Raw genomic sequence first — 25067 nt, 5'->3', positions numbered from 1 at the left:
ATGATAATATATATATAGTTTAGAACAAGATACAGAATCAATAAAAACACCTTTACATAAGTTTTATTAATCCAACTTTTAAATTGTGGATAAAAGGAATCTTAATGATAATAGTACCGAATTACTATAATCCCGGATATCTCAGAATTAACATGCTATGACTGAGAGAAAAACTGAGATCTCTTTTGGATTCTGCACTTTTACATAAATTCGATTATATTCTTCAATCAATTTGTATAACATTTTCACCGCTAATTGTTCCCCTGTGTTATTATTGAAGAATATATAAAGATTGTAAATGTTATTTATTATTCAGAAATGTGTAAAAAATTATATTTTTTTAGTTTTATTCAGAGGATCCAGGACCAAAAATAATGAATCCGATGAAAAAAATGCTAATATGTAAAGAAAATATGGTGTTAGTTCGTTCTTGATGAGTAGGACTGTATAACATAATATATTTAGTAAAAATAAACCCAAAAATTATTCCAATAGATGGCTTTAGTAATGTGCACATCACGTTGTCTAAGCGCTCTGGGTCAATGCTACAAGACGTTAGATAGAAAGATAAGATTTCCTACTAAAAAAACATTTCTGTGATTGTTTAACTCAATATTGTTTGAGAGCGCATCAAAGATGGACACCAGCAATGAAAATGTAAGCCATAGTTTACAGTTTTCCAGGAGCAAAGCAAACACATAACCAAGGCAGCTTAAAATGTGAATAGTGCTTATGGTCTTGATACTGTAATAGCCAATCACGCACAATCTTAAATTTTTGTATTCCGTTATTGTAATTTAATTTTCAAAGAATAAAGGCCTATTGTCCAAAATATGGATAAAATAATGAAAATTATCGACTCCGACTGTCATGTAAGGAGTGTTTTGATTGCCAAGGAGAGAAAAATTACTGGAAATACAATAAAATCCATTAGAAATAATGGATTTCTTATGGTCTATTTATCCAACAATACCACGGAGTAATACGTAACCGATTACTCAAAAAAGTAATATTTCCAAAAACTAGTGCTTCTTGCTATACGAGATATGAATCTACTTAGCTAGGTAGGTACACATATTTTACCCTCACTCTTAATATAATAGCTATGTAACTGTTATTTTTAACTCTTTTTGAAATTTGATATCTACCTCTTGCCTTGCGAGTATTTATATATATGGCTATTTTCTCCTTGATTCAACATTGACTCTAGAAATTATATTTGAGAAGTATTCGCTACGAACATAATTATACTCATCAACATAATGACATGAATGGAATTGTGTTTCGTTTTCCTATTTTTGATACTTTTTGTTTGCAAAAGGTAAATGCACTTCTGTTATCGACTCATAACATCAGAGAAACTCTACTCTCGTGCATAATGGGTGCGACACTGAAATATGAACACTATGTTATGTGGTAATTGAGAGGTTCTGGTGAGTTTTTCATAGACAAATATAGATAAAGTTAGGCTCATTGACCATTTCATGACACTATTTAGAAATTTCATTTGTTTGTCTTATTGAAAGTATCAAGAAAATGGCGTCTAAACTCCCATGAAGATTCACCCTCCTATTGATGCATGAAATAAAATCGCTATGCTCGCATACTCCCGTGGGTTAGGACTAACTTCCCGTATGATAATGTAGTCCTGCAACAAGACAAGACACTCCCAAAGATGGCTGAGCTGTGACATCAATTTGTGGCTCCTGTATTTATCCGATACCAATACTTTGGACTACGCCTTTTGGTGACGTGTAAAGTCCAGGACTTGACCTCTTAGCCACGAAACATCATGATCATTAAATCCCCTGTATACTAACACCGGGCCGATAAGTCCAATAATACATAATAAAGACGTGCCTAGCCTGCAAGAGGCGTCTTGAGGCCCATTGTGGACTCCATCAAAAATCAGAAGATACTATATAACCGTACAGCTGGTTTCAAACATGTCTAGTAGTTATGGACAGTACTCTGAAATCATGGTTCGATGAAAACCGTCGTACACCTTCCACACTACCCAGTTCAGTACGGTATAATAGTAAGATTGATATTTTATTCGTTGATCATTTATTTCCTGAATAAATAAATTATTCTTAAATATACTAAATGACTCTAAAAAAGCTGTTATAAAATATATGAAGGTTTATATACTTCTATTATTCATGAATTTATAATCTTTTCTAGAAAAAGGTGAGATAATAAACAAGACCGATTTGCTAACTTGGAAACATTGGGAAATTTATTTTAATCATCCCTTCACCCTACTACTCAGATCTTCGTCAACTGGATGTATTTCATCATTTTGTAAACTATTTCTTCCATAAAAGATGCTTATGGATTAAAATCTTAACTCCCTATCTAGATCTATTTATTTTTTAAAAATAAATAAAAAAGTTTATTAGATCAAAATATTTTATACCTATCTGATAAATCATATTTGTACCCTGCTAGGATAACGATGTCCCGAATCGAACTGTTGTACCAGCCCTTACTGTACCAGCTACTACAAGTAGTTAAAGCTACTAAAAAAATGATTGCTCAGATTTTAACATCGCACCCAGCATACCTATATTACGTTCAAATATTTACCCGACATTATTATACAAACCTAATAAAATAAATAAGCTTAATTGCTATTTCTTTTTATCTATTAGGGATATATTTTTTATATTCGAACCGAGTAGAGAAGTATATTTTAATACACGCGAGTAATTTATAGCTATAAAGTCTAAATGGGCTATAAACAGTGTTTTACATCTAGGAAAACATGCATTTGGAAAATTAGGCTTGGGGCAGTTTGCCGGTGGATTAATCGCCCTCTAGAAACTTGCACTGCGCCAGTTTATGGTATAGAAATTTTACATTGGGTAAAGCCCAAAAAATTGTCTTTTTGATTTTAATATAAATAATAACTTCACTGGTGTAATGACTAATGAGTTCGAACCAGAGAATAATAAACGAACACAACATCAGTTCGAATGGAAGAAGTGCTTATCACTTAATTTTCCATGCCACCCCAAGTTTGAGTGTCTCTTCCATTCCTTGTACACATCTAACGCCTCTTCTTCTGACACATCCGAATTCATACCGTTGAGGCGGGAAAAACTGTTCTTGCCTAATCTAATATCATTATTGTTCGTCCACCCATGATTCTTTTTCAATATGAATAATCCATAATGTCTACAGTCTACCGTCCATGATTCTTTTCCAATATGAATAATCCATAATGTCTACAGTCTAATGATAATTGAAAACGGAGAATTAAGTCATTAGGTAACTACTAGAGATGAATATCTTTTGTTTTTTTGGGCATGTTAAAAAGAAATACACCTAAAGTCAACTTGGTAACCCAATCAATTTAAAGAATATTTTGGAAAAAAACAGCTTAGCTGTCATGACGTTTCCTTAGATCTGCGACAATCAGCTGTGACAAGGGAGGAGTTGGAAAAGGTGATAAAAATAGACATTGCCAAGAATTACTCCAAACTGGATCCTCAAACTCTGAGTCCGACAAGGACTTACAAAGTTTAAGTCTGCAACAAATCTTCAAGGTTACTCTCTGTCAGTTATGAACACACACGAATATTCACTCTGGTTTTTAATATAATTGAATATAGTATGAAAGGAAGTTCATTACGCAGAAGTTAAATAATAATGATAACAGCTAAGGATAATAAATCATTCTTACAATTACAAATTTTTAAAACAATGGGCGAGCTTACAAATACAAAGGGGTTGGAATCATAAGTAATTACTCAAAGGTAACTCGTATTTGTGGCTAATATGTGTGTATTCTTACATTGATGTTCCAGGTAATTACATGGACCCATTTCTAGTTGATATTTTCAAAATTAATACAGCTTCTTCAAGGATTCAATAAATAATTACATGTATATTAAATATATATTTGCAGCCCATTTTGATTTTATATAAATTTTGTTCAAATAAAAAATAAAAATAGATTTTATTAAATTTTTTAAAAACATTTCTAGTATGTTAGTAGGTACATTGTTGAAACATCAAAACCTTTTAGATGCTAAAAGAAATTTTAGTCGCCACTTATCATTAGTGTGATCTGAGGTCCGATACATTGTGTTTATATGTGGTAAGTATTTAAGAAAAACTAATGTACCATTATTTTTTTCTTTGAAATACATTGTTTAGTTTTTTATACATTGAACATTTTAACTTTTTGATTCGATGTACAGGTCTATAATTATGTACAGTATGTCTCAATTTCGCTCGGACATTTTTCAAGAACAATTAATTCTTTTTAGGGAGATTTATTTAAAATTTATTTTCTTTGATTTAAGAGCTTCAATAACAATTATTTGCTTTGATTTCACTGTTTAACAAAAAAAAAAAGTTAAAAAAAATCAGTGCAACTCCATCCAACCAATTAAAGGAACATTAAAAAGTGAATGACAGATCCCAAGAAACGGACATTTAAGAGAGTCTCATACAAAATCCTAACAAAATCAAATCCTTGTCGCCAGGCCCTGTTAATGGGGATAACCTTGCCTACACATGCACACTTCTCCATTGATGAACTCCGATCCTTATTCCGGATCCTACTCACAAAAGGAATTTCCTTTCACACTTGTTTAAGATCTACTGCCTTCTTTTCTCTCTCTCTCTTTCTTCCACTTTTTTTCCCTTCCTAGCTTTGGCACTCAAATATATGAACTTTTTTTATATGATCAATTCATAAATAACTTTAATTCTTGAATTATTGTCGTGGTCCTATGTGGAATTATAACGATATAGAGTATTTTTGAGGCTTATGGTTGAACATCGATGTTCAGACTTTCAGCTATTGAATGAGATACTTATAAACTTTATGAATATATTCTTCTTGAACCTATGAGTCTCTAAAAAACTATATACATTCAACTTTAAATAATAAGCATGATACAGACATTTTAAAAATGATTTTAGAAATTTGAAACATGAACAAGTAGGAACAAAAACTACCTGTGTTTATATCAGATCCATGTTTTATAAGAAAATTAATTACTTCTATAAAAGGAGAGAGAAGCTACATTTAAAAAAAAAAAAATATTTATTCTATTATACATTTTGAAATACATTTACACCAAAGATGGGCGATAATTCTCCTTTTAGAGAGAGTTGTTAACACCTCAGGAATGATTAAATAATTAACAAAAAAGAAGAAAGAACAACAACCGTTTTTCCTTTTCTCATCGCCATATTTAGTTTTTTCTTTGTACGCCTCCCTCCCCTCTTTACTTATTACTTAGGAATTCATAAGGAATCAGATTGCTATCAAGTACTTATAGGTTAATTATTCATCAATATAAGAAGTATATGAAAGAAACTATGCACTGTGTAGTCTCTAAGTTAAAAATATAATATATGACTAAGTACAAAGATTTGTTTTTCACATGTTTGTATGAATGTTTGTACCATGAATCAAGAGGACATAAAGCAAAAAATAAATTTTGATATAAAATTATTATATATGATTTTTTATAATACAAATTTCCTTTATTTTATCTATTTAATGCAGTGGCAGGTGGAACAGGGCTCAATTACCAAATGGAGTAAGTTATAAAAGTTTGGAGCAAATGAGAGTACTACTTCCTGGCGTTCGATGTAATAAACAACACACCACTAAAAGGGCATCCGCAGGAGTTGGCTGTACGGGATTTAGCACCCCCCGCCCTTTCAAAAAAAAAAAAAAAAAATATGTATATAATCCTGCGGACAATCTTTGAACTTGTTTAGGGTAAATTAATTTTACACCGAGATCTTTTGAGGAAATGCTAAAAAATGTTAGCCAACCTATTATTAATTGTATCTTTTTATGTTCCTTCTGAGGAGCCCCCCTACTCTTCCCAAAATCCAAAATATGTATCTCAAGTCGAGTCAATTGAGTTAAAAATTGTATAAGTCACCAAAACACCATTTTTGAGTAGCACATGTAGTTGGAGGTCACCTGAACTCGTACTTTAAAACATTGTAAATATCTTGGAAGGGAAAATAATTTAGGGATGTATGTACAATGAACTGGTCCTATATTTTTATGTTCGACAGACATTGTATAAAAATGCCCCTTTTGTCTGGGTCCAAGAACCGTCCTATCTTTAGTGCCTAGGGTAGAAGCTCTCATAAATTCACTCTTGAATATATTATAATATATAATACATATTAAGGAGAGGAAAACGAACCTTGGGCTTCAAAAAGTTAATTAAAAAAGGAAAAAAAAAAGTAGCTGGGTTGGATGGATCGTCCAGCACGTAGGACAATAAATTAAGAAATCCCTTGATTAAGTCGCGCAATACGAATACACTCAAAAGTTAGTTATTAGGAATATCAAAATAAGAAGGGGAATAAATCAAATTTATATTTAATATGAATCGTATTATTAATTTCAATAGATATTTTATATACCTATTGAAATTCCTAATATAATCCTGTCATGTTGAAATATACCATACTATTAAAAAATTGTCCGCAGATCACTGTTGGGGAATAGTAATAGATGGTCTCAAACATACTACTACGTGGAAAAGTAATTTAGTTGTAATATACGAGGTGTGTTCAAAGAGTAAGATGACTTTATATTTTCAGGAAAAAATATTTATTTATCAATCAATATTTATGCTGTACCCTTCAAAGTAATCCCCCTCAGGTACAATACACTTGTGCCCACGCTTTTTTCGATCCTCGAAGCACTTATTATGATCCCTTTTCTGTGTAGCCTTGATTTCTTTCAGCGATGCAGTCTTTATCACACCAATCGTTGCAAATCTCCTTCCTTTCATAGGTCTCTTCTGTTTTTGGAAGATGGAAAAGTATTCTGTGGTCGAATCCGGTGAATATGGCCAATCCAAGCATGATTATGGTGTTGTGTTTTCGGCCAAAAAGTATCTCACAACGGAAGATAATTGAGCAGAGCAATTATTGTGATCCAAAAGCCATGAACTGTTTTTCCACAATTCTGTGCCTTTTCTTCGAATAACTTCATGCAAGCGACGCATAACTTCAAGATAAATACTCTTTCTTGACCATTCGGTAATGAACTCCTGATGCACTACGCCATGGACTTTGTTTTTAAATAAGTGAGTAAAACTTTGCTCATCATTGACATATTCCTAGGCGTTTTGGAAGATTTTGTGCCACTTCTCTTGTAAAAATATGTGTGATCCAAAAAAATCAATCAAACTTTATGGAAAGTTGTTTTATAATTTATCGCAAAAAATTAGCAAAGGTATCTCCAAATTGATATCAGTTTAATTTTAAATTAATATTTTACAGTATTTCGGGTCCACCCAGTATTTAATCAAAAAATAACATAACGTATGTAAATCTCATATAAAGTTCTGTGAAAATTCTTCTAAGCATGCACCATTTTTTTTTAAAAACAACTCCGCCATGTTACAGATGATTTATATTTAGTTTGCTCACACTTTATTGGCCTTTTAGAGCATGGTGTATCTTTGACATCAAAATTAAAGGAACAGAATTAACAAAACTCAAATACAAATAATTTGATGCTACAGTATTTCGAACATAAACAACACTATTCACATTTTGAGCAGGCTGGCTCGCGTTTTACTCTTGTTCGAAGAAAAGCTGTACAATATGGGGTATTTTTTCTTTGTTGGTGCCCATCTTTGACAACTCCTCAAACAAACCTGAGTCAAACAATCACAATCTGTCTAAAAATTACAATTTTTTTATTTATATAACTCTGTTCGGTGTAAACTGATACCACTTATATAACGCAAGACACAGATTACTAAAGTCATCTATTGGAAAAATATTTTATTTATGTTTACTACAACCATTATAAATTTTTATTTAGAATCAATATTTTTAATATTATTTTATTTTTCATATTACTTATGTTTGTATATTTTCTCAAGAGATGAACCATACAACGTTTAATTTGGGAAGTTTATCATATTGAATAACACTATCCAACAAAATGAAAGTCTTCGATCGCCCACAGGATTAACCCCACATTTATTATTATTATTTGAGCCATAGAACACAGATATGACCATTAAAAATTTCAAAGAATGTTGGTTTAGACTTTTAAACCTTTTTAAAAAATTAAGTTTTTCGGATATAGCTACGATTCACTGCCATATTTTGACATGAAAGGCCTATATATGTGTAAATCAAATTAAATAACTGATTGATTAAAACATTCAGCATTTAAAAAATGATATATTTTTTAATTTATCTTGATTACAATTCATAAAAATGTATTGAACCACTAAAAAATCGAGTATCTTACTTACCTTAACCTTACTTAGAAGCGAATATTTCTTTATATATTTTTATATCCTAGTTGAACTTGATTGTCTTAAAAAGACTTTAAAAGCCAAACCTGTAGAGGTTGTAAGTTGTAATGGTCGTTTTCGTGTTCCACGGCTTTAAAAACAATAATAAATGTGGGTTTCAGCCTGCACATAAAAATGTTGTTACTTGGTGTAATGATTATATGAATATTAGTATTTTCGGAACTTTTTTCCACGCAACCTTACATTATTTTTAATTAAATATGCCACAAGAAAATAAAAAAATTATACTGAATAAATCTATCAAAATCGATATGGATTCGTTAGGAAATTTTTTGAAGTGGTTAATTTATAATTTTAGCAATAAAATAACGCTTTTTTTAGAGTGCTTTCACGACTAAACATGACTTTGAATAGAAATTATATTTTATAAACGGGATTTAAACCATTCTTTAGTAAACTGGGATTTTCTACACTTTTAAGTGTTTTTTTTTAATTTAGCTCATTACCCTTTTGTTCAATTTAAGGTATTCCCGCTTCTACTGGAAAATCAGCTGTTATCCAATATATCACACTCAATCTCATCAAAGTTCATGAGAAAATTTTTAATACCAAAGTTTGTTAAAAGGAATAAATTTTTAATAGAAGTTTGTATCGAAAATGAAATTTTGATATTTTAACTATAATAATCGCAAATTATATATTGTATAAATATACTTAATTAACGTAGTTTTCATTTTATGGCAACTGTGTATCAAGAAATAAAATTTGATCTAATAGAGGGTTAAAAGGAGGCTGTAAATGCCAAATTATCTGGGTAAAACCTTTCAATGGTCATTCTCATCTTTCGCACCATGAATAACAATAATAAATGTGGGATTCAGTCATCGATAAAAAATTGTTGCAAAGTGTTATTGACAAGGTCCTAAAAACTGGGAGTGGCATACTTTAGTTGTCAATCTCTATTATTTTTTTATTTTTTGAATGTCTTATTATTATTATTTAATGCTTGAAGATAGAACACTTCATTATATAGAGATAGCAAGAGTGATTACATAGGAAGGAGGAGTCAAGATGGTTTAAATAACAACTAAACAAAATCTATATACATATATGAAATATTCTCAGGATTCACGTAACCTCGCTCAAAAAATATAGAATTTAAATATCCTTCGTAAATGTAGTTTTGTTTTAAAATAGCTTTTATAACTTTTTAGAGCATATTTATGGTTTCGATTCTATGAACTATAGTTTTAATGAATGGTTTATGTTTTTGATTTATTCTAAAGAAAAATACATACCCCTTTCCAAAACGTTGACTTCTAATAAATTACATTAAATGAATCTTAGTCAAAAGATGCGATATAACAATGAACAACCCAAGAGATGAAAAAACACAAATACAAAATTGTAGACAAATCAGAATTAGAGATAAGATAAAACATTATTGATAGATATACATGATACCTCATTCTTTTATAGACTCTTTAGAGACAACTAGTGTGTGTGCACATGAAGTACGGAGAATATTAATGAGGGTTTGCTTTGGAGTTAAACGTGGAAATCCTTGTTGGACTTAAATTATAATTGAGGATAATCATAGCCGTAATTCAGGTTTATATTTCCTTTCTATAATTGGTTTGTGTTTATTTCCGTCCTCTCAAGATTGCTTGCAGCTTATAAAAATATAACACCGTGCTGTTTCCTCCGAAACATTTTTCAAGTTGTCAGAATTACAAGGATGTTTTTTTATTTCTTTTATTTTTACGTACTCGTAGGTCAAATAATGCATCACTTGATTTTGTTTCAATTATTGATTTAAAAAAACACGTTCTGTGGGCATTATAAAGTTAAAGTGGCCACAGTTTGGTGGAGTGCTTACTTCGAAAGTAGTTGGAACACTGTTTCCTTCTCCTATGAAACTTATTCTTGATGATCCTTCCTCATACTAGGAGTAGGAATGAAAATTTGGATCGATCTTGAATAGCCTCAAAGTCTACTCTAGCCCCACTATTTTAAATGTAGCATAATTATAATTTACTTTTTCCATTAAATGTTTCATATTTTTATCTGATGATTCGGCATGTCCATTTGACTCAGTGCAGTAAGGCGATGAAATTTCGTTGTTACGCTGTTAAAATTAGAGAATTCTTTTAATTGTTTACTTCTAATTTGAGAGCCAACATCACTTCTTACATGTTTTGTGAACCCAAAGGGATAAAAACCAATCAAGTAAACAATTAGTTACCTCTTTAGTCATAATCTTTTTCAATGTTTTAACCCAAGTAAATATAGATGATCCATCGACCATCAATAGAAAATCCTTCTTATCTTGGTAGAATAAGTCGAGGAATACTTGTTCCATAGGTTGACTTATGATCGTTTTATTTTGATCTCTCGACTTTCATTGACTCTATTGATTTTCCATATATTTTGTACATAATTATCTACCTCTCTTAATTGAATTGTGTATACCAGGACAAAAGTATCTATCTTGGGTCAACTTTATTTAAATTGTTCCTCAAAATTTAATTGAAATTTTTTATCGTTTTCTTCTTTGTTTTCTCCTGCATTACAATCCATTCAGGTATTAGCACCATCTAAATAGTGCTTAATAGCATCAAATAATTCTTGGATACATAATAAATTAGGTAAATTAGATTGGATAAGATTTATAAGAGATTTAAGACTTGTAATAACTCTAGTGAGAACACCATTCTTTCCTGAATTCCTTTTTCTTTTCTTTTCCTTGGTTTTGATTACCATCTTTAATTTATATCAAATATAATAAAAATAACGATCAATTTCAACAACGTTTCATAATGATATTCACAACATAACCAATATACATATGTAAACTTGTATTAATATATCTACTTGTTCACGGAACTTTGCCAAATATATGCAACCTCTCAGCATCCACGTCTAATATGTATTTTCTCAATTTTTTTGATCTTTTTTATTTATCCTATTATTTAAATAAGAGGATAAAGCAATACTTATTCAGTTAATCCGGAAGAGCTTTTAAATTTCTCATAATTGTGCATGATGGCTCAAGAATTTTAAATTTTTAACGGACAATAAGTTGTAGTAGTGTAATATGTTCCCAGCATAGTACCATGAAGACTGATGCGCCCTTGAAATCTTAACAGAAAAGGCAGAATATCAGGCTGCGGCTGCGATCCGAATAGCTCTGATTTCTTTGACTCTGATAGGTTCCACTACTGCCAACTACTAATACTAATACTAATAATTTTTTCTTTTAGTTCCAGTAATGCTCAGTGTGATAAAATCTCTTAAAACTTGGAGTGCCGGGCAACTTTCGAACAAATGCATAACTATGTTGAAAATTTTGCCATAGTCCTTACTTCGATGATATTCGATGATTAAAAATGAAACAACCCGATGATATTTGAAATTGGGCATTAATTGCTTTCCATCCCTGATTTTCGATATGGAACTGATCTCTCTTCTTCCAGGTAAATTCAAACAATTTAAGTATCCATCTAGAGTTGGAGGTAATCATCCTTAAGTGCCACGGAATTGCAATGAGATGGATGATTTCGGCTCTTTTCAGTTGAAAGAAAACATTTTCACTATTGAAGAAAGAATTATGGTCAAGAACCGTGATTATGAACCGTGATTATATTCTTTGATAGGGCTGTCCATTCCAACTTTTTTGCGTCTATGAGGTTTTTAAATAAACACTTTTTTTTACTATTCTGACGCACAATGTGAGTAGTAGAAGAGGATAAAAAGACTTGCGCCCCTTTCCAAATGATCCAATGGACAGCTCCTCAAGAATGAGAGAATTCATCTATTTTATCATTAATAAAATCAGTTCCTAGCATTTACCAATTGTAGGGAGGATGGAACGAAATTAATAGACGCCAATCATCCTCTGAGTTTCTTGAAAGGTCGATTATAATCTTTTGATAAATTTTCTGAATAATTCTAGAGAGCAAGGACATCCCTCCTCTTAAATGACTTTTGTGTCTTTTTATGGAATCTATGTAGCTTATTGTGTCAGCACTTTTCTTCGTCAATAAGCTTTTCGACTAACCATTGAATAGACGTTGCCTTATAGAGAGTCGCAGGAACAATTTGGTAATTACTCAAGAGTGTTCATTTTTTTTTAAATTAAAAAAAAACCACTATTATTCCAAACCCGTACATATTTCAATGAAAAATTATGTTTGTAACCCAAAGTAAATGTAAAAATATATACAAGGTGGGAATTTTAAAATTCAGAACAAGCTTAGATCTCAATATCTTTGCTAAAATTGTATGGGACCTCCCTAAAAACATACAAACTAACCATGGGCCCACAGGTTGTCATGAACTACAGAACAAAAACCCAAAACAGCTCCAACATTTGGGAGGTAAATGGGGGTTGTGAGGGGCTCTTACTAGTTGTATAAATAGTGCCTGTGGGTTTCATCTCATTTTGGGACGTGGCAGTACCTGAAAACAGCCTAAACATTTGGGCTGTATAAGGTGATTGTGAGGGGCCTTTACTCGTAGTTTAAATATGATTGGTGGGGATCGGGGTATGTTTCAGGGGGGAAATGTGTGAATGGGATATAATGCAACACCCTTTGGAGGAGCTCCTAATTTTATAATTTACGGTCGACGTTTTGTCTATTCGATATATAGTCTATTTGATGTTTTTCCATTCGACGTTTTGTCCATGCACCGTACTTGATGCACGCCTAATGATAATATTGAGTTTTCAAGGCTGCCAAAATCAACTTTTTATGATGTTGCCAAGCTTAGTATTATAAGACTTTCAAAGAGTTTATTGATTCAGAAGACCTTCAAGGGATATTCATGATTATTTTGGGCTAATAACATATAATAAATAAACATAATCCATAATTAAAATCAATGGACATGTGGTCTCCTAGCTGTCTAGATCTGATCTCCTTGGATTACTATCCGTGGGTGTCTTCGAGTGAGTCCAAAAAATGTGAACATAACATTGTTGGCTTCTTGCATGCTTACATTATCCGGACAGTTTCCAAGATGGACAAAGATTTCCGGGACTGTACCAGGTTGGAAGTTGTGGTTGAAGTTAGAGGTGGTTGGTTTGAGTGATAGACTTCACTATTTATCCCAACATGTATGAACTAAATATTTTGGAATTGCTGAATTGATCTTGAGAGCGGAATTCTTTATTTTTTGTCAGCTATACCGGGCCATGCAAAATTATTTACCGATGATATAAATATACTTTTTAAGAGGTTTTGTGACAGCCAATCTGATTGTTTCGTATTTTTACTGTTAAAATAAACAAAAATCCTTCCTGTGAGAGCGTAACAACTTCCACACGTGAGACCATGTCCAATCAGGAAACAAAGAGGATCGAAATTGCAGTCCTCCTCCGAGTGGGAGTACCTCATAACAACATTAACGAACATGTTGGGGCCTCGTTGAAGACAATTTACAACGTTTCCAAGCCTTGGAGGCTGGGTGTGATCTCAAGCATTCCCCTGGGGCTGGCAGGAAGCCCACTGTCTCAACAAGGCAAGTAAAGGCAGTGTTCAAGAGGACTCCCAACAGGTCTATTGTCGACATGGCCAGAAAGATGGGAACACCGAGATCAACTGTTTCAAACGGCATTGAAAAGGGTTGAGGCAAGTTTCTGAGGCGTACTGAACGCCCTCTGCTAACTGGACGTCAGTGAGAAGTCAGACTTGAGCGTGCCAAGAAAATCTTGAATGATATCAAGAGCTCATCTGGACGCATCATCATTTTTCCAGATGAGAAAACTTTTACGGTCGATCCTGTTTTCAACAGGCAAAATGACCTTGTTGTGAGCTTTGGAGATGTGCAAGATAAGCACCGCTATGTAGTAACAACAAAGCATCCTGCTTCGGTGATGATGTTGGGTCTCGTGGCCTCCAACGGGAAGGCCGTGAAGCCGGTATGGTTCCCCACTGGCTACAGATTAACAGCGGAGGATTATGTGAAGATTCTGGGGTCCAAGGTCCTTCCGTGGATCAAATCCATAGTCGGCAATTCTCCTTGGGGGTTTCAACAAGATGGAGCACCCACCCTCACTTCCGAGAAAGCTCAGGAGTGGCTCAAGGACATCATGAAGATTTGGCCCAAGGACTACTGACCCCCTCAGAGCCCAGATCTGAACCCACTAGACTTCCCTATCTAGGCGCACGTGGAGACCAAGGCCTCCAAAAAACGACACAAGAACATAAATGACTTAAAGGCATCCAGCAGGTCGGTGGCAGCTTCAGACGTCGCCTGACCAGTGTCATTGAGTCAAATTGTGGCTACATTGATTAAATTTGATCACAAACTATTTTATTATTCTAAAAATGTATGAATAAATTGTTTCTCAAGTCATTCGAAATGTCATTATTGTCCGCGACATGTTCTGAACAAAAATCGGTAAATAATTCTGCATGGCCCGGTAGATTTCATTAATTCATTTGAAGTATTGTATTTTATTACTGTCATTTAATTTTAAAACGCCAACTATTAGGTATTATAATACTAAATTAATGTTTTCTTTTTCATATTTCATATTGAGTTAAAAAAATATATGGAATAAAACGTATTGACTGGTCAACTACGTTGTAGCGTAAACGGATTAATATCTATTTATCGTACATCTGTTTGAAAAATCAAGATTGTATGCTTCTTCATGTTTTGTGAGTGATAAATATAATTCTAACTTAAAGTTATCGTGGAAAGATTTTACAAATGAAGCTACTAGTATTTTGGTTTTTATTTATTTGTCCAATATCTAGAACTATTTATCAAAAAAAAAAAAACTCCCTTAGGAGCAACACAAAGCTCCAATCTAGCCCTAAAGGACTTTCATACTTTTTGGACTTACTCTTCCGACATGTTGTTCTATTCTATTTAACTTTAGGTCGTTGATATTGAAATTATAAGTGCGACAGGGGCTAATCTTTAAACGCCGCCATATACTCGAAAAAAATGTAGTCTGGTTTTGTATTGATCAGAGGGAAAACTTTGATATGAGAGCCAGCACAACCTAACATAATTACTCTGGTAGGTTGTATAAACTTTGCCAAATATCTTATTTCGGGTGAAGTAGCCATGGTCTAGCTGTATAGGTACCTATGCGTACCATAGTTGAATACTTTGTCGATGACAAACATCTTCTCATCATTAAATATGATGATCTTTCGTGTTTGTTAATTCTTGAGAAATTTTAAAATCCAACAGCATCTTTTAACTCGTTTTTGTTATTGTAAGGTAGTCAAAACTTTGATTTGGCACTTCCTAAGGCTTTTAAACCCAAATATTAGTTTAGATAGTTCCTCATAGTCTTCTCAGCGATGTTATTATCTCTTGCAAGCTTCCTCATGCTATTTGAAGGATTAGATTGAATAATAGAGTTGATCTCCTGGATCATTGCCTTGTTACGGACTGTGAGGGACCTTCTATTGCTCTTGCCTGTTTTTAGCTTCAAGTTTATTTTAAATATAGATGAACTTGTTCATATTAACTCCAAAGATCTTGGATATGTCAACAAATCTGTCTCCAGTACAAATATGTCTGTATCTATACGAAAGTAGTTGGGACGTCCTTGATGACAGAAAAATAGGACCCTTCTTTATGATTTATAATTTTTAGAAAATCATAAAAGTGAAAAATTGGTTGACTCTGACTTACAAAATAAGTGAAAGATTTGTGTATAATAAAAAGTTTAAAAAAATAAATTTAGTTGAGTCATTGTTATATAAATATTACCTCTGTTGTCAGTTGAGGCCGAGAGCAACAACAAGTTACACAATATATATAATTTAACTATTGCTTACCAACAAAATGGAGTACGTATAGATGCAGAACATTTAAGGGTTTTCTTTATATTTTTTTTCTTTGAATGCCATATATATCACTTGTTATTGCTATGCAATATTTATTAAATATTATTTTAAATTCCTGCATTTTTGTATTTCTTTGTATAATTACAGTATAGACATAATATTGTTTCTTAGAATCGGGTTACAAACGTCAATGAACATGTACTGCATGGAGGAAGAATTGTAGGCTATGATTTACTGGATGATCATAAACCACTATATTCTTAAATTTGACCCTCTCTACGCTTACTTAAATTATTAAGAACTTTTTGTTGCTCAAAAGTGTCTTGTGCCTCTTTATTATCATTATTGCATATCCATACTTTTGAATCGGGCTAAATAAATGGCTCGAACATTTTACAATTAAAGCGAGGAAAACTATAGATGGATATAATATTTGTGTAAGAGCCCGAGTAAAAGATGAAAGCAAGACATCGAATCGAAATTAAATCGAGGAACTGCTAAAAAGATTATGGCGACTGTCTTTTGTATTTGCAAGGAATAATCCTCATTGACTATCTGGAAAAGGGTTAAGCTATTAAAGGTGCATATTATTCATCGTTATTGGACCGTTTGAAAAGGTAGCTGCAATAAAAACGCCCACGACATTTTCCATGACGACAATGCACCAGCTCATTTCTTAGCAGTTGTTTCCCCAAAATTAATGAAAATAAAGTTCCAACTCGGGATGCTTACAACACTTTTAACGTCACACAGTCATACAGAAGCATATCATGGATTTTATAAATGATTTATTGAATAGTAGCCTCAACATGGCGAACAAGACGTTCAGCGTCACTTGTGCCCATATGGCCACTCTGAAAATCTTGAAACCACTTATGAGCTGTTCTAATCGAAGGTGCAAGGTCCCACTAATGTTGATCAAGTTTATTTTTAGTCTCATAAGGCGTTTTGGCTTTTATAAACTAATGTTTAATCAACAAACAATATTCTTTTTTGCGTCTTTTTTTAAATCCCTCCACTTCATCGATTCAAATCAATGGCAAACAAATAAAAAATTACTAATCTGGCTTAAAGTTCGTGTGTGTTCTTCGAAGAGATGCTACTAACTAAATATAACCTCGATACTTGTCAGTAGCGCCATCTCTTGGGCTTTGCACGGACTTTTGAAACGAACCTTGTATATGTAAAGAGTTATTTCAGTGATATTTGAAAGAAAAATTATCAATAAATTTATAACAGTTTTTACAGATAGTGCTCAGACACTATTTCCTATCACTTTCATTTTATAATTCGAACTTACATACTCATAAACTATTTTGGCCTATGAATAACAACATACTACATTTTTTTCACAGTTCTAATACTAATGAAATTTAAAACGTCGCAAACAACTTTTCAGTCATCCTACCCTGTATGATAACTTTTAGTTAAACAAATAAACGTCAAAAAAAAAACCAAAAAAAACAACCCTTAGAAACTTTATGATAAAGCTGAAGTATTTATACTACGGGTTTTTTTTTAAATTTTAGATGGATTGAAAATCTTTGCATGATGAAAAGTAAAAATCAAATTTTCTGTCATCTTAATGTTACAAAAAAAATTATCTTGAATGTATTGTTTATTGAGCTACACGTTTCTCCATTATAGTCATTTAATCGACTTATTTCAATTTCACAAAAACTTACATTGCTTTTTTATTAAATTATATTTTTCTTCTATGATGGTTATATGAAAAAATGGAAGATTTTCTTATGTAATTCACTTATATTCCATACAAAACATATGGGACTTTTATGTGTACTTGAATTCAAAAATGGCATAGCTCAATGGACAACGCGCTCAGGAGAAATTATTTTCTTCAACTTAACGTGCGTATGTTCGCATCCAGGTGTTTCCTAGAGAAGGAAATGTATATTGGGTATATGGGCCTCAAAGACGATTTCTTGGTCAAATGAAGTAATTGTAATCCTAAAATGTTTACTTATATTTATTCATTGCGACTCCGTCTGACCATTTAAAAAATATATACAGATTAAAGTCACACACTTTTATGATGGACCTTCCTCTAGATTCAAAAAGGATGTAGATTTAAAAACTTATCTTTGTTTTGTCAATAATAAAGTTCCATCTTTATCCATTATTCTTTATTCATTATCTTTACTTGAATACAGGTTTGGCTGTACTATACAATATTAGAACGGTTCTTTGATGCCTAGAAACGTGGGGGCACTAGGATTCAAACTTTTTTTTGGCCCAATTCTTCCTGTACAGTGTGTTTTGTGATATTAAGAGGTTTTATTTTTACTGTTAGGGAAGCAACAGTTGATAAATTTAACTTGCCTCAGGCACATCAGTTCACCTGCACAGCCCATTGGCTGAGATATATTAGAAGGATTCCTTTAAGCTTAGAAACGGGTTGGCGGTAGATTTTAAACTGTATTTTGGCCCAGTACAGAACCTGTAAAATTTGAGAGACGGGTGGGAGTATTTTGGGATATTTGGAGGTTTCCTTTATGCTCAGGGATGCAGATATGAAACTGCAAGTTCAGCGTCTGACCCAGAATAAAGCAACTACTTCCTCAAGACGTGAAAGATAAGGGCTTTATTAATTAAATATATTAGGTTACTCAAACACATAAAACCTACATTAGATTAATTTTTAAATTTTTACCTACTTTATTTTTTGTTATATATTAAGCAAAAGAGTTCTTAATTAATTTTAATTTGTTAATGCCCCGGGCGACGCCAGACAAACCGACTCTAGTATATATTAATCTCATATAATGTCAATAAATTAAATGAACTACTTAAATTGTAATGTCTATAAATTAAATGTGATTGTATGTCTGTCCTTTAATCACGGCCAAGGCAATGGATGGATTTTCCTGCAATTTTTATGTAAGTTCTTAAATCGAATTAGAATATAAAGTTGCATATACCAAGTTATAAAATATCATTTATCAGTAAAATGTCATAAATAGTCTTTCGCCGAAATGTCCATTCGTCAAATTGTCCTAAAACCTTTTGATAAATATAGTGCTCCTTTTTAGCTAATACCTCTAAATTTTTTTAATTGGTAGAAATCTTTATTAATGCTTCTTTCTTTATTTACGGAGGATTCATTTTTCACAACGTCAAACACAGAGTTACACAAAATAGCCTATTTTTTTTGTTGTAGGGAGTTATTTCTCTCGTCTGACATGATACTTCATGTCTATAACTACTCGCTTTTTATCAATACGGTGTACTTTCTTTTAAGCTGTTTTCATTAATTTTCATAAGTTGACTATTGTATGATTTAAAGCAACTGACTCTAGGTATATTATAAACTTCAAAAGGTAATACATAGGATATGTATAATCTTTTCATTTATATCAATCAAGGGACTTCGCTTCGAATTTGTAGAGGGGTTATAATCTCTTACTCCTTCCCCAATTGTTAGCAATGGATAGGGGGAGGTTAGTACTAAATAGCTTTAAAAGGTTATTTTGAAAATAATCGGCGGAGTTTCTTCAAAGCTATTTGTCTAATGTGACCCATCACCCTTTCCACTTAGTAAATGAGTCCCCATGACCTTTAATAAGGTCTTTTGCTGGAGGATTCACGGCTTTAGGGCTATTAGACCTATTCCTAGATAGAAAAAGAGGTCTGATTTATACCTCTTTATTTTTTTTTTACTGCTTATCATAGTTCAGTGATGATTAGAACTGTATCTTTTGAGGGGGCTTATCAGGGGCTCCACTCAAGGGAAGTTCAAATTTGGCTTAGAGGACGGATGATTTTATTTATAAGCTCGGAAGTTATATTTTTCTTTAGGTTTTTTTGAGGGTATTTTCACATGAGGTTAGTCCCAAGAGTGGAGATTCGGAATGGCCTCCCCAAGGTGTAATAGGCCTCAGGGCCTGAGAAATCCCTCTATTAGATACTATTATTTTATTGAGGTCTGGGGCAAGGGTTACTTGGAGGCATCACAGGCTGGTAAGGGGGGAGCATCAAAGTGCTACCTTAAGTTGACTAATCACTGTGTTATTAGGGTGTTATTTTACTTGTTTACAAGGCGTAGAATATTTTGAGGCAAGGTTTAGGATTTGAGATACAGTGTACGGTTTCACTTTCTTCTTACTAACCGGGTTCCACGACTTGCATGTACTAGTGGAGCTACTTTCTTAGGTGTTTGCTACTTACGCATAGCTTTAGGCCACTTTGGGATAATCACCATTTTGGGTTCGAAGCTGCAGCTTGATATTGACACTTTGTGGACGTTGTTTGATTGTTTTTATTCCTAAGTGTTTACTGCTTAGTAAAAAAGGTTATTCTTAGGGTAGTTTATAAAAATATTAACTTTATAAGTTAAAGACAACTTTAGTTCTCTGATAGATTAATAATTTATACAAAATATTAGTTTGTCAAGCTAAAAAAAAGAAAGTCCTTTTCGTCTGGGAAACTTAAGTTAAGAAAACTACCAGTCTTCAAACCTGACAATAAATACTCGTTAGTTTTTGAGTGTGGGTTTAACCCAAACACCAATTAGCGGAAGATATTTTCTTTGCACTTTTTTTTAATCTCTTTAGTATTTTTAGTTTTTGACTTAGAGTTAGACAACAGTTCCAATAATCAAATTGAAGTACCTAAGAATGTAATAAATTCTTGTGTGGATTATGGGTTATTAAAAGGGGTCTTTGATGGTCGGGGAAGCAGCTACGATGGAAACTTCACAATCATAATACCTACAATCAAAATGTACCTACACCCTGACATTACCTACAATCATATTACCAAATTGCAATTTTGTCTGCAACCTTTTTACGGCAATAATTTTACAGTAAACCTCAAATATAAATATATATTTAGTTCTTTTGCATATATGTGTACATGAAGTCTTTAAAATAATATTGAATTAAAATAAAGAATAGGTTAATGTTCATGCTCATATCAATGCTCATTTGGTGCATATTTAAAAATATAAAAATAATTTTTTTATCAAAAGGATAGGTAATTGCTTCATCAAACAAATACATTGAAATCTCATCTTTTCAAATCTTTTTATCGTCCATTCTTATAAATCCAAGGCAAGTAGTATGCAATGTTTGTAAAACTGTAAAATTTAGTGAAATCAGGACTGAATGCAGCCGTTCTTGTTGAATGTAGACCGGCCAGAGCACATTTGCCATTAAAACACATTGCAAGAGATGCTCCAGAAGCCATAGCCTTAAGGGCAGTATTTGGACCAGTACAAAACACTCCTGGATGCCTACAAACTTTATAACTTGTTTGGATAATCGTCACTCTATCAGCTTGTAATACCTTTCTTTCTACATTAGTAATCCCGCTCACTAAAATATGAGAATGAATACGTTAATTTTACTTTATTATTTCACAAAAATGTTACTTGTTCCCTTCGCTCCCTGGTGAATTATTGATCGGTCTATATTCATACATAATGAAAGAACCAAATCAGTAAACTTGAATTTGCCTACAGTTTTTATTAAGGCAATGTCATTTACTCCTGTTGTCTCATCAAACCCTTCATGAATCACAGTTTTTTCAACATCCAATATCTGAATATCAGACTGCTCTATCATCTTTGAACTCCCGACTTGTACCTAATAACGATTGAGATTAACATATATACATAATATATGTAATTAGATCAAAGAAAAAGGGATGTTTCAACGATGGAAAAAATAAAGACTACAGGGTTCGGAAGCAAAACATGGACTGAATGACGGATTTTAGAAAAATGCCAATAATTTTGAAATTTTTTCTATCAAAACCTTGAAACACGACATTTGTGAGTATGTTCACTCAATATGGTCCCCTCAGCAGCAATCACAGCATCCATACGGTGGCAGAAAGTCTTGCAGGAGTTGATGATGAACTTCTCGGACAAGTTGTTCCACTCTTTAAAAATGGCGGCCTGCAGAGAGTAAACGTTCCGATGAGATGTCGGGTTAGTCTCCCTCTCCAAAGTGTCCTACACATCAAAGTCCAACGGGTTCAAATCTGGTGAAGATGATGGCCACATGTCCTTGGGCCAAAAATCAGCTCTCTGTTGTCGGCGCAGAACTTTTGCCTTTTGGCCGATGTGTGTGAGGGTGCACCATCTGGGGTCCACACATAGTTATCTTCTGGGTATGTGATCTTGAGCCATGGCAGTATGGTGAACCTCAGCACTTCGTAAGAGGTCTCCTGGCCGATTTTCTCCCCAGCCATAAAAAAGAAGGGAGGTATCGTCTTGCGGTCGGACGCCACGCCCCCAGAACCAATGTTTTGGGCTGGATATTTTGTAAGGAACATCCCCGTGACCTCCTCTGGTGATCTGACGGGTGTCGACCTGGTTCACGTTGAAAATCTTCTCGTCAAATAAATTTTTTCCCGTGGATACATTTACCTTTGCATGAACTTTCTTGTACCTCTGCAGTATCTTTTCCTTCCAAGTATCCGTCAAAAGGTGGCGTGGGATCCTTTTGTAAGAGAAAAACCCCAAGTCCTCCTTCACAGCCCTCCTGATTTCCCCCTTGTCCACGTCAAACTCGTTAGAGAGGTGATTCATAGATTTTGTGGGGTCTTCTGTGATATTCCTCTTCAAGTACTCCAGATACTCAGAATTCCTTTTCAAGTTGTACCCCCACTTCTTTCTTTCCTTGTGAGGTCCTTTCTATCCTTTTCCATCATGGTCACATTGAAAATGAGGTTCCTGGAGTACTTCACAATGCCCATAATCTCTGCCACCTCAATTTTTCCACCAACAAGGTCAAAGATCCTCTGCCTTTTTGCTTCTTGCTCACTCATGATGAAAAATTTGAGAAATGTTTATTATTGTTTACTTATGCTGAAAGGACAGGAGATTCGGAATATGCAGGGGAAAACACAAAACCTCTCGACTTTGATTACATAATTAGCATTTATTAACAGTCAACATTTTGCTTCTGAACTCTGAACATATATTTTTTTTCTTACAACTTTTTTTGCCCTTTTTTGGGTGAAGAATATATTTAAGCAACTTCCAGTTGTTATAACCCATTGGTCATTGGCAATTATTCCACTGCAAAATACAAAATCAATTTTTTCTTTTTTTCTGATCAATACATGCCATGGAAAATCTGTATTTGAAGCATATCTCAAGACATCATCATTGCACGATCTTGAAATAGAAGCTGACAGCCCGCAAGCTTATAGAGAAGAAAAAATTAAGGTACAAGATAAAATATTGACCAATTCTTACTATAGCAGCTTGTTGGACAATAACCCCAGTAACTACGAGTATAAGGAGTATATGTTGCACACCAAGGAGATCCTAATTTGTCAACTGTTGTACAAATAGTATATTCACGATTCCCATATTTGAACGGGAATACGCAAGAATATCCATCTGTGGTTTCACAATTCTCTGTAATAGGAATATCATGAAATACTATGGCCGGCCATTGAGGATCAATACTTACTAGACCAAACAATGGATATGAATAAAAGAAACACTGAAGTACATTCAAAAAGGAACTTCATTTTTTGACACTCTTTAGTAAAGGCTTATAAGTAAATGTACTTCAATTTTCTAGAACCCACATGTTTAAGGGATATTTATATTCATATATTGATCTTGTAACATTTGTTTCAGGTAATATGTATATATATTATAAAATGTAACAAAATATGTAACTTTAAGGAGTATTAGTTTTTATTTTTGAATTTTGCTGAATGAGTATTTAGAGTTTTTAAAAAAAATATAAAAAACACACACTCGAGGAGTTACAATTTATAGTCGTTACTCGCCTGAACAGTCGTTACTCACTCTAACACTTTTTGTTCGCTAAGAAACTCGTCACTCAAACTTTTTTAAATAATTAATGAAACAATGGATAATATTTTTATCCTTGATCGGAATCTTAGCTACCTTTAGATCAAGCATTTCTTTTCGAGGACCAGACAACTTTTATGGAACATTAAAAATAGATTAATAGTTTATTATTAATAAAATAATTTAAAACGGTTGCATGAATGTCTTCCAAGTAGAAACTGAATGAGGTCATACTGTTGAGACTAGAAACTTTTATATTTTTGCTGCATAGACTGTAAATCTCAATGATCTTATCCTTCTCACATTTACTTTAAAAAATACCATTTTTACCCTTTCTCATTTTCTAAGTTTATAGAGTATTTGTAGATCGTGAGAAATGATGCCCTTAATTTGAAATAAAAGCAAGTATAACTTTTGTAAGATATGCAAGGTCAACAAGTTCTCAATCTTGGGGTTCAACTAGAGATTCAAAAAGATAAACAGGGCTGTTGGAGTCACATACTTCACTATTCAACTTTCCCATTACTTTCTTCCTCATTAAATTCTTAATGACAAATTTTTTATTATTATTTGTAGAATACGAATACATATAAAAATTGTAAGCAATACATTCATTTCAGGATGTAACTATATTTTACACAAAAAAGATAATGGTATTTACAAGGTTAGTAGCCTGATTCTGAATTTCTGCAAAAGGAATTGGGATTATGTTTAAGTTTAAATGTCGAAGGATACGCCAAACGAATTTGTAGATAGTAAAATGAAAATATGATTTGAACATTCGAATTTTATTCATCATTAAATAGTATTATCGTCCGAATATAATATAAATGGCAATGTAATTGTAATTGAGAAATACTTTTGAGCATGTGCTTAGTAAGCTGCTTCATTCCAAGGAATGTCGTGTAAACCCGCTCGAATTAAAACATGTAAAAAAAAATCAGTGTTAAAACAAACTGGGATTTAAAGTCAAAAGGCAACAAGGATTTGTCTCCGGTAAAAAATAAATTTCAAATTTAACAGAGAAAGGCAGTCAGTCTAGGAACATTTACATGTTATTATGGGCTCGAAAAGGAAGATAATCTAAGATTTTGGATATTTTCAATGTTTTGACGAGTTCCAAGCTTTTGACGAGTTTCATAGAAACCCTCATCCATATTGGCAAAAAACTAGAAA

General features: G+C 32.9%; 1 protein-coding gene and 1 long non-coding RNA gene across 2 annotated transcripts; one reads left to right on the top strand and one right to left on the bottom strand.

The window, feature by feature from the left end:
* Window positions 1–9743: 9743 nt before the first annotated feature.
* LOC139906300 (uncharacterized) lies at window positions 9744–14636 on the top strand. The gene is made up of 2 exons (XR_011781719.1): window positions 9744–9887; window positions 11540–14636. It is a non-coding gene; the product is annotated as an uncharacterized lncRNA (long non-coding RNA).
* A 6286-nt stretch (window positions 14637–20922) lies between these two features.
* On the bottom strand, window positions 20923–23870 carry LOC121124578 (trypsin-1). The gene is made up of 5 exons (XM_040719734.2): window positions 23539–23870; window positions 23319–23483; window positions 23054–23265; window positions 21483–21696; window positions 20923–21426 (listed from the first exon to the last, which is right to left on the bottom strand). The coding sequence occupies exons 1-5, from the start codon at window positions 23597–23599 to the stop codon at window positions 21137–21139; spliced, it is 942 nt and encodes a 313-aa protein (XP_040575668.1). The 5' UTR covers window positions 23600–23870; the 3' UTR covers window positions 20923–21136.
* Window positions 23871–25067: the final 1197 nt, after the last annotated feature.

The sequence above is a fragment of the Lepeophtheirus salmonis genome, chromosome 9 (assembly GCF_016086655.4).
Source record: "Lepeophtheirus salmonis chromosome 9, UVic_Lsal_1.4, whole genome shotgun sequence".
Taxonomy (NCBI): domain Eukaryota; kingdom Metazoa; phylum Arthropoda; class Copepoda; order Siphonostomatoida; family Caligidae; genus Lepeophtheirus; species Lepeophtheirus salmonis.
Note: the sequence above shows the minus strand (reverse complement) of the source record. Positions and strands in the feature narration are given on the sequence as shown.